Source organism: Mustela nivalis (genome assembly GCF_964662115.1).
Source record: "Mustela nivalis genome assembly, chromosome: 4".
NCBI lineage: Eukaryota > Metazoa > Chordata > Mammalia > Carnivora > Mustelidae > Mustela > Mustela nivalis.
Window position 1 is genome coordinate 87,503,912 of NC_139023.1, and position 13,517 is coordinate 87,517,428.

General features: G+C 41.6%; 1 protein-coding gene across 3 annotated transcripts in view; it reads left to right on the forward strand.

Moving 5' to 3' along the window:
- Positions 1–9,733, forward strand: part of ANXA5 (annexin A5) — a 29,857-nt gene extending 20,124 nt beyond the window's left edge. Inside the window, exons 9-13 of one of the 3 annotated variants that reach the window (XR_014311170.1) lie at positions 4,833–4,926; positions 5,811–5,906; positions 7,441–7,503; positions 7,697–8,250; positions 8,477–9,733. Coding sequence is in view for 2 of the 3 variants with exons in the window: in XM_082728743.1 (XP_082584869.1) it covers positions 4,833–4,926; positions 5,811–5,906; positions 7,441–7,499; positions 7,693–7,815; positions 9,196–9,258 (435 nt within the window). In the remaining variant the exon portion in view is untranslated. Of the gene's footprint in view, positions 1–4,832; positions 4,927–5,810; positions 5,907–7,440; positions 7,504–7,692; positions 8,251–8,476 lie in introns of all 3 variants that reach the window. The other 2 variants (XM_082728743.1, XM_082728742.1) reach the window with 2 other exon arrangements.
- The last annotated feature ends 3,784 nt before the right edge of the window (positions 9,734–13,517 follow it).

Sequence of the window (13,517 nt, forward strand, 5' to 3'; positions counted from 1 at the left end):
AATTGGTAATAAAGGAATTATTTGCATTCATAAAATCACATACTAAAGTCCGGTCTCTGGTCACATGTTTCAAGTAATATATAGTTCTTTTTTTTAACAATTAAAAAAAAAAAGATTTTATTTATTTATTCATGAGAGACAGAGAGCGAGATCGGCTGAGGTAGAGGGAGAAGCAGGCTCCCTTGGAGGAGGGAGCCAGAGGTGGGACTTGATTCTAGGACTGTGGGATCACGACCTGAGCCGAAGACAGCCGCTTAACCAACTGTGCCAGCCTAGCGCCCCAAGTAATGTAGAAGTCTGATAGTTAGTCATACACCACTGGAAAAGGAAGAGCCATATTCACTGCTCCAGCTGACTGTTCTCTAGGAAACAACCATTGTCTGTGTAATCTGAATTTGTTACTAGGAAGAGAGATCATTATTATTCTTTTGGGTGGGTTGCTTTTATCATGGTTGCAGAATGCTGTCATCTCTGTACCTAGCTGGAGACAGAAGGAAGGCAGACGCACTATACTGAGGACTGTCTGCCGTATTTGATGCTTCTCTCACCATCCTCCATAGAATTCAAACCTCTTGTGTCATGTCCCTATATACAACCTTAAAACTTCAGTGGATCCCATTGTCTCAGAATAAAGTTCAAGCCCCTAAATGTGATTTCTAAGCCCCTTCATTACCTGTCCCTTGCTTTCTTATGCCTCCAGCCTCTCTTGCTCTCTCTCCACCTGCCCCTTCCTCCACCCATTCACCTGACTGCTTCCCCTTCAGGAGTCAGCCCTGGGGTTAGTTATTTTTCAGGTGTCCCTGCCTGACTGCTCCAAGAGTACGTCAGGCGCCCCTTCCGGAGGCAGTCCAGCTGCCGTATACCGAAGCTGTCTGTTTACCTGACGGCCTGCCCAGGGCACTCCGAGCTGTCTGTCCAGTTTGTAGCCTCTGGATCTAGAATGTACTAGTTTCTCAGTGTCTAACTGGTGAGTGGATTAGTGTATAACTGAAGAACAGGGGATGATTTCTTTTTTACAGATAAGGAAACGGAGGCTCAGGGATTTGACAATCAAGGCCCCCACTGACTAGTAGTAAGGCTGGGATTCATACCTGAGCCGTCTGTCCCCAAAGCCCTTTTTCTTTCAGTTAGACAGCAGTCTGTGTTTCCTGCTCGTTCCTCTTGCCCATTGCCTATACCATATAAAATGTTTATTAAATATAAATTGGAAGTACAGATCCAGACCAACTCTGCCTTCTTGGAAGAAGAAATTTGCCTCCTTGAAGAGAAAGTGGTAGATTAGCTCTTCAAAACTATACTCCCAACTATTGGAGACAACCTTATTGCTTTCCAAGCATTAATTACTCGTGGGCTTTGCTGGAAGCTGTGATTCTCACACTCTGAACTCTTAAGAGTGGGAGTTCTAGATGCTTTTTAGTGGTCACAGTAGAAGAAGCCAACTCTAGTAGTCTCAGATGACTGCAGGGTGGTCTGCATTAGTAGGCAGTGAGACGATTTCCCAGCCCAGCTGGTGTTACAATGAGAGCATTGCTGCAGTGTGAGGCTAGGGAGTGCAAACCGTGCATTTGTTACCTCATTCTCATTGATTTCTGTCCTCAGAGCACTCAGTGTAGAGCAGTGCTTCTCAAGTCCGTGTGAATCACCTGGGGATCTCATTAAACTGCAGGTTCTGACCCAGTAGGTCTGGGTGGACCAGGGAATCTGCATTTCTAACAAGCTTTCAGGTGTTGGCGCTGGCATCTGGGGACCACACTTAGAGTACCAGCGATGTACAGGTGACACTTACCTGTTGTGCAGAGGATATGACCGTTCAGGACTGTGGAGGGGAAAGTTTATACATCTGAAAACTGTTTTATGAAGTTACTTTAAAATATCCCTTGAATAGAATTCTGGTTTTCCTTACCCTTTCCTTGAGCAGGAACAACCTAGAATATGCTATGCTGGCTATTAGTCTTGGATTCTTTAAAATGTATTATTGGGGCCCCTGGGCGGCTTAGTCACTTGGGGGTCCAACTCTTGATTTCTACTTCGGTCTTGATCTCATGGTCTTGAGATGGGTGACCTCAGGGCCTGGGGCTCCGTGCTCAGTGGGGAGTCTGCTTCTGTCCTTCTCCCTCTCGGCCTGCCCATCCCCTCTGTTCTCACGCTCACCTGTGCAAGTTCGTACAATCTCTCTCTCAAATAAATAGATAAATCTTTGGGGGAAAAAGTACTATTATGCATGAATTCAGCTGGTTAAAAATAATTATCCTTTTGATGTTATGAAAAGGTATACAACCATTTCTTTCTTGTACCAAGGGCAGCTGGCCTGTTATCACTAAGGGGAATTTCAGATTTCTTAATTGAGAGTAAGCTGAGACAAAGGGCTCTTTCGTAAGCTTTTGAATTTTTTTCTCTACTGATACCTGGCACAAGAGGATTCCTTTTATTTCAGGGATTTGATAAGCCACAGTGAGTCATTTACCTGGGAATTTAACATTTTGTAGATAACCCACTTTACTTTCTTACATTTTTATTTTTATTTATTTATTTATAGTTTTTTTCTTACTTTCTTACATTTTTAAGGTGAGAAATTGATTTTCCCTTCTCTTCCTCCTCCAAATCCTCGTTTCCTGATCTTGGAGAACAACCTGAACTTAAAGGGGAAGGTGGGGCAAAAGGGAAGGAGAAAGCAATCAGTGTTTACTGAGTACTAGCTCTTGATTTCCTGACACTGTTTGATGCATTCATTATATAAGTTACATCATCTCCAGTAATGACTCTGTAGAAATATTATTCCTACTCTAGGTATTATTGAGTATTAATTATTAAATATCATTCCTTCACTCTAGGCGAAGATGCTGAGCCTCAAGAGACTAAGTAACTCTAAGATTTCACAGATAAAGACGAGGCTCGGATCTTTTTGACTTCAGCACCTCTGTCCTTTGCACTGAACTAGAGATCATCCAACTATATACAGCCCCCTGTGAGGGGAGTGGGGAGGGTGAGGAGGTGTGAGGGTCCGTCATCCGGACCTGCTCTGGGGATAGTCAGCACTCTCATTGAGAAGAAAGCACTCTTACCTTAAACCAAGATGAAATAAAACTTTCAAATATTGTTTCACATGAAGATTATCATTACTACTGCATATGATTTACTTAATAGATTTAGAATAGATCTTGATCTCAAACATAATTTTTTCAAGAAAATAAAGAGTGCATAGTTTAAAATAGCCATTTCACAAATTATTCCATCTAACAGGCTTAACTGCTATACCTATTAGAGACGATTTCAAGAAATATGGAGTAGTTGTTAAGAAAGCAATGCTTGCTGAATCACTCCTTTGGGTGTTAATGTGTGTGTATGTCTTACCTATGTGTAGAAAACATACTGGAGGTGGCAACCAGTATCTTCAGAATATTAACATTCCTGGTAATTTTTTTCTTATTTGTGTTTTATCTCTTGTACAGAATTCCTCAGTGTATGTGTTATTCTTGTTATTAGATTTAAAAATTTATTTTAAGACAGGTCTATAATACCATAAGGTAGTTCTAAAGTTGAGATACATACATGCCTTTCATAGGAGTTCTTTTCAGTTTTGAAGAACATGCTCCCATGACCAGGATTGATATTATTTTTATCATTAAATTAATTTTAAAACCGAGTATAAAGATGTGACATGTTTTCAAAATGCCCTGGAAATACAACAAAAAATAGATATACATCACCAAAATCTACATGCTCAAACACACTACGATAAAAATTTCCACATCCAGACACATGTTACGATCACATCACCTTCTGTCCTTACTTGGTTTGCTGCTTGTGATCATAAAAGCACTTCCAAGTAGCAGGCTCACCAAATTGCGTTTGTCTTGGTTTAATAGGTGTATTTGCCTGGAAATGAACAAAAGGGTAATGTAGACATTTTAAAGTTTGATATGGGGCGCCTGGGTGGCTCAGTGGGTTAAAGCCTCTGCCTTCGGCTCAGGTCATGATCTCAGGGTCCTGGGATTGAGCCCCACATTGGGCTCTCTGCTCAGAAGGGAGACTGCTTCCCCCCCCCACCCCGCCTGCCTCTCTGCCTACTTGTGATCTCTATCTGTCAAATAAATAAATAAAATCTTTAAAGGTTGATTTGTTGGGTTTTAATAAATTATCCACATTTCAGTAAGTGGAGTCAGGTTTAATGATGGTGTTTGTGTATATAATTTTATTTTTTTAGCAATATATGAACACGAAAAAGCATGTATTTTCCATGTAAAAAAAGGAAATGTGGACACTCAATCTGTTCAACAAGTATATATTAGTTGCCTACTGTGTGCCAGGCACTGTGCTGTATGCACAACCTTTGAAAAATTCGTTATGATCTTTTAGAAATGTGAAAACTCTTTGTAGCTAGTTTTTGTTTAACTACAGTTGAAAAGAGAAAATGCGGAGTTTATTTTGTCCTGTGTTGCTGAATAGCTACCGAGTAAACAAAACAGAAAACATAGTTTAGCTCCTAGTTACATTCTTTTCCAGTTTGTAAGCGGATGTGTCAACAGTGAGGTCATCCGAAATTTCCACCAACCACACCATTACCCCAAAAGCCTAGAAGTACAGGAGACATTTTGGTAACATTTAATACTGCCCCATTGCTGTGATTTATTGCTTTGACTCATTAATCTTCTGTGCACAGTTCTGTGGTGAGCTCCAGAGTAGCTCCAAACTCACCTCACTGAGTTCAGGAAACAGGATCGAAAAGTATAAGGAGATGAATCTTATGTACAGGGAGTGGCACACCGGCGTACCTCAGAACCTGGAAATGAGGTGGAGAAACAGTTTACTAATCGAAGTTGAAATTTTCACAGGCTTTGTTTCAGGCTGGAGAATTGAAATGGGGGACAGATGAAGAAAAGTTTATCACCATCTTTGGGACACGAAGTGTTTCTCACTTGAGAAGGGGTGAGTGACGGGAATGTGCGTACTTCGGTTAATTTTGAAAATACAGGAGCCAGTATGCCAAAATATGTGCTTTATAACAGGCACTTAGCTGAGTGAGTCAGGTTTTATATTTCTTCCTATTGGTAGCCTTGAAAAAATCTCACAATTCTCTTCACTGCTATTGCAGTTTTTACAGAACTAGAGATCCTTAGTTTCCCCCCTTTACTGTCAGGGTGATGAGGAAGCTGGGCCTCTAGATCGTGACTCTCATAGTCACTAATCACTTAGCTACGGCTCACTTCAAGCATTTCTTCCTAAGTAGTGGCACCCACGATCTCCTCTTTGGGTTCTTGTGGTATCGGTGGGAATGAGTTCAAGTGACAAGAAACCCTATACTAATCGGGGCTTTAAAAAGACTGACTTTCCTGTAGGAAGGATTCCTTGGCTGATTCAGGAGGACCTGAGTGGGCTCTTTCTGTTTTTCTGCGCCACTGCCCTTGGTGTTTCGGGATTTTCTTTCTTGTGCTCTGTACCTCATTGTTGCAGGATGGCTACCGTAACTCCAAATTTATCAACATTAACAGCAAGAAGAAAAGAAAGGGATTAACTAATCCTATCTATCACTATTACTAAGGAAAGATTTCTCAGAATCCTCTGTAGCACATTTACCTTTGGGTCTCATTGGTTATAACTAACCAGAGGCTAGGATCTCAGTGAACAAAGAACATTTATAATCAACTGTTTAGGGCCTGGTATATTGCTGCTCTGCCACAAAGTCAGGGTTCTGTCAGCAAGGACAGAGGGGAGATTTGTGTTCCATGGGACAAGACCTGGTTAGAGTAAGTACCTTCTTTCTGTACAGAATGATCCTTACATGACTCAGAAATTATTTTCTTTTTTTATAGTGTTTGATAAATACATGACTATATCAGGATTTCAGATTGAGGAAACCATTGACCGGGAAACTTCTGGTAATTTGGAACAACTACTCCTTGCGGTTGGTAGGTAGTTTTATAATGAATCTAATATTTATGTTGTTAAGAGCTCAAGTATTTTATTCAGTTGAAGCTATATCTGAAAATAACCACTTCTTGCTTTATGAAGAGCTTATTATGATACTTGAGTGAAGCACACTCCCACATTTTCAACTCAAAGTCTGTTCTAATGTTGGAAATATGTGATTATCTGGTTAGTTCATCTAATCCTATGGAAATACTAAAACAACTGTTTATAAAAATCATTTTGAAGCTGTATTAAAAACACATTATGAATCTGAAGTGTGGGCAGTATCTCAGGGGCTTGTAAATACTATTTCTGATACTGGCCAGAATTTTAGTATCCTTTTGAATACTGTCCTCACAGCTCTGAGGCAGACTGAGAAATTGGCATCTGAGGTAGAAAAAGTATCTTTTGTATGATGGAAGATATAATGATGGTGGTTTTCAGATTACTTTGGAAATTTATTTTAGTTAAATAGTTAGAATGATCTGGAAAAATTAGAGAACCGAGTTCATGCAGTTTATGGTAGTGTTACATACTATCCAAATCCAGCGCGAATCTAGTCTGTGAGTTCCGAGGGACCCTAGTTTTCATATTGGTTTGGAGTGAACCTCTGTCTGCTGTTTCTTCGGAGTATTTGGCATTGAGCTCAAGTTTTTGTGCTGTCTTCTGGAGAATAAAGAGGTGCATGAACCGGCACTAATAGTAGCCTTTGATTTGACTTCCACAGTTAATGAATTTTAATAGGAAACTTTCAGACAGCCCCTTCCTTAGAATACACTTAAAATAATGGCATGTTTAGTTCCTATTGAGTTTTGTTTAGGCACTGGAAGACAGAGGATAACTCCACCCCCCAATCATGGATTGTTATTTCTGTATATGAAGGAACTTTTCTATTGATAGTTTCTGAAGCTGAGCTGACTGAGGTCTGAGCAGCCCTAACACAGAGTAGATACATTCATGTTCAGGGAAGATACTTTTTTGGTTACCAGTTTATCTGGGTGTCTCTGCTGAATTGGGTAAATCTTATGCTGCTCCATGCGAATCATGGATTATAAGAGTCCGGAGAGACTGCCTGGGGTAAGATTACGGAAAGAGCCCAAGATTTGTCACAGATTAGATGGAGTGGATACTTTGTGCTATTTGCTTGAGTGTGTGGATCGAAAACTTCCAGGACGTTTGTATCATTTCCTGAAGGTGAGGAAGGTTGTGGTGTAACAGCCCAGGCTGCCGAACGGTAGGTAGTCGCAGAGAGGTGCTCAGAACAGAGGGGTGTTAAAACCTCACATGCCCGTCCTACACAGCTCTCTCTGCAGAACTCGGAAACTTCAGGAAATTCCAGCCTGGTTTCTAAAGAAATACTTGGTGAATAAGGAGATCAGATCTGCCTGCAAATGAGCAGTTTTTTTTTAGCTGAGGTTATTTTTATGCTTGTAAATAAGTAGAGCAATAAGGAGGAAGCAAGATTTTATTTTTAATCACTAAATCTTTTCCTATCAGTACAGCATCTGACCATCATATTATTTATTTTCTTAGTGAAATCTATTCGAAGTATACCTGCCTACCTTGCAGAAACCCTCTACTATGCCATGAAGGCAAGTATATACCTTGAATCTTCTAATTTATCTTTCTAGCTATCTTTCCCCTGTGTATTATTTGGATTTAAAAAAACATGCAGTTCAGTTCTACCAAATTGTTCTACTTTATGGATTCATCCCAACTCAGGGGAGTTTGATGCTGTATTTGACATCGAGAAACAACGTGCCTCCCTTTTCTTCTTTCTTACAGGGAGCGGGGACTGATGATCATACCCTCATCAGAGTCGTGGTGTCCAGGAGTGAGATTGATTTGTATAACATTAGGAAGGAGTTCAGGAAGAATTTCTCCACCTCTCTTTATTCCATGATTAAGGTAGTGGAACCTTTCTTTAAATTATGTTCAGAAATCCAGAGCACACCAGATAAATAGCATGTAAGACACAGATGGGAGAACCCACTTGTTATGTAAAGTTTCAAATTTTAGTGGCGTGATTAGAGCCAGGACTTACAAAGCTTGGTTTATGTTCCTAAAGTACAGATGATGGCTCCCAAGTGAAAGATTGGCTCTCAGTGAGCTTCGGAGCATTATTTAGAAGCGGTGACAGATGAATCATCAAACCCAGCCCCTACCCCCAAAGATAATGTGTGTGTTCTTTCTCTGTTGTATCAGTTCCAGCTATCTTTATTAGTTCCTCCTTCCTTTCACTTTGGTCTTTCTTTATTGTCTGTTATCACCTTGTCTCTGGTATTAGTTCATAGTTCAGGAAAGAACCAATGCGGTCCTATCAGAAATAAGTTAAGAGTTTAGGTATTACGGGACGCGTGGGTGGCTCAGTTGGTTAAGCAGCTGCCTTCGGCTCAGGTCATGATCCCAGCGTCCTGGGATCGAGTCCCACATCGGGCTCCTTGCTCAGCGGGGAGCCTGCTTCTCCCTCTGCCTCTGCCTGCCATTCTGTCTGCCTGTGCTCGCTCTCTCCCTCTCTCTCTCTCTGATAAATAAATAAATAAAATATTAAAAAAAAAAAAGAGTTTAGGTATTACTATCATTTTTTGTCTTTTTTAAAAGCGAGGGAGATTGTGGCCTATGTTTAAATATGGCTTAAGGCCTTTTGACTTTCTTTTCTTTCGTCCTTCCTTCCTTTCCCCTGCCTCTTTTTCCTTTAATAAAAGGGAAAATGGGCCCAATGCAAATCAGATCTCCGCTAGGCAAGCTTTGAACTTTGTGTGTGTGGTGTGGCTGGGTTGAAGGGCACTGGGGAGTTCTCGCATTCAGTCTTTACTTGAAACATTAATTTATCACACAAATCTGTGTAAGACAAGCAGAGGTAAAGCATATCTTGCCCTCCGTCTCTGAAGCAAAAACACAGCAGTCACATAGTCCCCGGATTGTCTCCCTTGGCCAGACGCGTAGTATGTGATAGTAACTTAGAGGTTTAGAAAACTTGATTTGAATGTCACTGTAAAAGCTTCCTTCTTCTCTGCATTACCAGAGGGAAGAACATACTTCATTGTCTTAGAGCTGTGCTTTTAAGGGGTAAAATTAGAAAATTAAACATGTGTTACGTTGGTAGGAAACTCCTTGTGTAACATTCCTGATGTGAAAGTCTTATCCACTTGGGAGAAAAGTCACACGAATAGAACTTGTTGCCAGACTCTTAGGTTTTCTTTCTTTCTTTCTTTCTTTCTTTTTTTTTTTTAATTTTCTGCGGCTTCTGTGACTCATGGAAGTTAATGGAGTACATTTGGATTTCAGGGTGATACGTCTGGGGACTATAAGAAGGCCCTCTTGAGGCTCTGTGGAGGAGAGGACGACTGAGGGTGCAGCTGCGGGGGGATCCTGCGCCGTGGTGCCCGTCCCGCCGCCATGACCTTCCTTCGCATATCACTGCACTTCGTGTATGCCAGTGCCTGACGCATTGCCTTATTCATACTAGCATGCTAATGACCAAAACATACATGTCACAGAAGAAAAATAGTGGTGCTTCTTGCTGATGTTCAGTAAAGCTCTTTCTCTTCGTCTGTTGTAGTACTGAAGTGTACTTAATGTTACTAAAGTCTAAAGTCTGGGTCATTTAGATTTTCTTTTAAAAGATCTGACTGCTATTAGCCTTTTTATGAAAACTTCATTTATATTAAATTGATAACTGTATTTCCTTAATCGGAACCTTAGCTTTAAAATGATGAGCTCTGGAAGTGTGATTAATCAAGTTTGCTACTAAACTAAACCTGAAATGTTAACAGTGGTTGCATTCAAAAGATTAATGAGAAATAAACATTTCCTTCCCGCTGAATCATGTGTGGGTGTGTGTTCAGAAAACGTTTTTTAAAAATTATTTTTATTGGACTTTGATACAAGGTTACTTTTAGTTTCCTGTGATTTAGTTTCTCTGTGCTGTGCTTTCCATAAGTGCCACCAGCTGTCAGCATATAATACTGTTCCAGTATCATTGACCAGAGTCCTTAAAATATTTTTAATTATTTATTTGATAGAGAGAGATCACAAGTAGGCAGAGAGGCAGGCAGAGAGAGAGGGGGAAGCAGGCTCCCTGCTGAGCAGAAAGCCCGATGTGGGGCTCGATGCCAGGACCCTGAGATCATGACCTGAGCTGGAGGCAGAGGCTTAAACCACTGAGCCACCCAGGCGCCCCTTGACCAGAGTCCTTATGCTGCATTTTATGCCTACAATGTTCTCATTCCATCACCGCGGGTCTGTATCTCCCACTCCCCTTCACCTAGCTTGCCCATCCTCCCCATCCCACTCTCCTCTGGTAACCATGACCTTTATTCTCAGTACTTCCACATCTGATGCTGTTTTTGTTTGTTCGTTCATTTCTTTTTTAGGTTACACATGAGTGAGATCATTTGGTATTTGTCTTTCTCTGTGACTTACTTCACGAAGCATAATACCATTAATAATGATACCTTTTTTCAAGGCAGTCTATTGACAGTGCTGTTAACCAACAACTGAATTTATAGTTGGCTTTTGGGTGATAAACTTGAAATACAGCTGTATTCCTCTGCAGTGTGGAACGAGGGAGGAGATGTTAAAGGGGTCTCTGGTTTATTTGTAGCATATTTATTTGGGCATCAGTTAAGGCAATGCTTACAATGCTAGGTGCTTAGTAGAAAAGCTATCTTAAAATAACTAAAAATGAAAAAAATAAATAAAACAACCTAAAAAGTCAGAGTGCTACTTTTCTCTTCCCTATTATCAACTTGTTTTTCCAGTTTCATCTGTTGTGTTCTTTGGGATAAAAAAGCAGGCAATATCTGTTAGAAAGAAGCAGTTTCTCTTAATGTTTACCTTTTGGTTTTCTGCATTTAAACTGCTTTTTGAATTGGGGTCAGTTTCCTTTTTTCACTGACTCCCTTGGATATGCATATTTTTAAGAGCATGTGATTGCTACTAATAAGACATTTTTATAAATGGACTACTCCCTTCGAAAATTTTCAAATATAATGTTCTTATCACAACCTTGGCTACTCATCAGAATGGAACCTTAAAAGTCATGTGTGTGTGTACATGCGACTTTTTTTTTGTTTGTTTGGAAAAGCTTTCTAGGTGATTCTGATGCAGAGTCAAGTAGAGAATTAATTGTGTATATATATTTTCCAGTTTTATTAGGATATAATTGACATATATCACTGTGTAAGTTTAAATTAGACTGCATAATTAATTGATTCTTACATATATCACAAAATGATTACCATAGTATATTTAGTTAACACCCATCATCTCATAAAAACTAAAAAACTGTTTTTTCCCTGATAAGAACTCTTAGGCTCTGTCTCAAATACAAATACTGCACTATACTATAGTGTGAATTATAGTCATCAACTTGTATATTACATCCCTAGTACTCACTTATCTTAAAACTGGAAGCTTGTACCTTTTGACAACTTTCATCCAATTACCCCATTCTCCACCCCTACCACTGGTAACCACAAATCTGATCTCTTTTTTGTAACTTTGGTTTATTGATGTTTTTTGGATTTCACATATGAGATCATAGAGTATCTTTTCTCTGACTTATTTCACTTGGCATAATGTCCTAAAGTCTCACCCATGTTGTCGCAAATAACAAGATTTCCTTCCTTTGTATGGCTAAGTAATACTCTGTTGTATGTCCCATTTTCTTTATCCATTCATCCACTGGTGGACGATTAGGTTGCTCTCATGTCTCAGCTATTTGTAAATAATGCTACAGTGAACATGGGCTGTCTCTCAAACCTTTGTGATTGTCCAAGCAGCCAACTTTCATTCCTAGTGGCTCCCAGGAGTCGAAGATGCACCAAGATCCATTAGTTGCCTAAAGTGGGAGATCTCAGTCTCAGCCTAGATTCAGGCTGATTGGGATCCAGAGTCTCAGCAGCTTTTAAGGTATGCAAAAAATACCTTTGTCAGGGGAAGATGGGGAGATGGACATTTCTGTTTGCCTCTTTGCTGTCTTTGCACTGAGTCCTAGGGTGATGACCAGCTAAGAACTATTTCTTAGTTTGGTACTGTCCCATTAAACTGGTGAACAAAGCCCTTCTGGCCTCCAGAGACAGGCTATCAAGGAATTTGTTCTCTGGCAGCTGCCATAAAAGCAAGTACACCAGGCGTCTACACAAACTCCTTTCTTGGAGAGACACTGGAGTGTTAACTTGGAGTGGGGCAGAGGGAGGGAATGAAGATGGCACCAGCCAGCCTTCCTGATTGGTAGGAGAGAATTGTAGTCAGCCTCTTGGGTCTGTTTGAGATTAGAAGCTACCCCATGGACCTTGGATATAAAGATAAGCTAATAGGCCTCTTTCACAGAATGATAGCCCACGGTGTTTGACTCTGCTAGCTCTGTGCTATGCCCTGAGGTGGGTAGCTAGTTGAAACTATTTCTCCATTCATAACAGCCCTTCAGGCCCTGTGAGCCCAAGCCATGAGGGCCACCAGACCAGGTGATCAAAAGGTATCCCTTGGGGGGCCGCTGTAACAATCAGATGGGTGCACAAGCTTCTAACCAGGAGCACCAGGGAACCAGAACAAGGCACAGGGAGGTGCAAAGAGTGCCCATTGGCCTCTATCTGCAGAGAGCATCTGGGTAGGCCTGGGGGTGCTAAACCAGAAACCCACCCCTTAGGCTGAAGCTCTAGAGAAGCAAATAGGCCTCTTTCACAAAAAGACTGAGGGTGGGCTTCAGCCCACTGTCGCTATGCTTGGGCGTGGTAGCCCGCCATTCACCAGCTCTTCCTTTGTTACACTCCCGAGCGACCCACCACGGCAAGCCCTGCTGGTCTCCAGAGCCAGGTGATCGAAGGGTGTCTTCTGGGTGGCAGCTGTGAATATGGCACTAGCCTATGCGCAAGTCCCCTCTGGTAGGGCACAGGAGATCCTGAGCGGGGTGGGTGGGGTGGGGGTGGGTGGGGGTGGGTGATGGGGGGAGGCTGAGGGGGTTTGGGGGGTGTTAATGAGAAGACCGTGCCAATCCTCTGAGGTCTCTGGAGAGGATTTTTAAAAAATATTTTATGTAAACTCAATTAACATATAATGTTTTATTTGTTTCAGGGGTACAGGTCCGTGATTCTTCAGTCTTCTGTAATACCCAGTGCTTTGGAGAGGATTATAATCAGCCCTTAGGATGGGTGTTTAGTTACAAGCCTGCCTCCTCAGGGTGCAGCTGTGACAATAAACTAATAGGCCTCTTTCACAGAGGAGCCTCCCGGGCCTGTTGCCTCTCTACTGCCCCCCGGGGGTGGGGTTGGTGGAACCCAGTTAAGAACTCCTCTGTTGCCTGCAGTCCTTTGGGACCAGACATAAAAGCCCTGCTAGCTGCCAGAGCCAGGTGATGTCGCAGTATGCCCTGGGTGGCAGACGCGCACATCGAGACTTACTGAGGGTGGACGCGTGCCTTTCCGGGAGTTACGGGGTCCTGGCACCGGAAGAGCACAAAAGCGGTGCCTGCAGGCCTACATTTTCGGAGATGATTGCCTTAGGTGTGTTAAATTAGCTGCCTGCCCCTCCATGCTGATGCTTTAAGATAAGCAAATTGGCCTGTTGCACGGAAAGTCTGGGTGATTTTCTGTTGGCCGCCTCTGCGC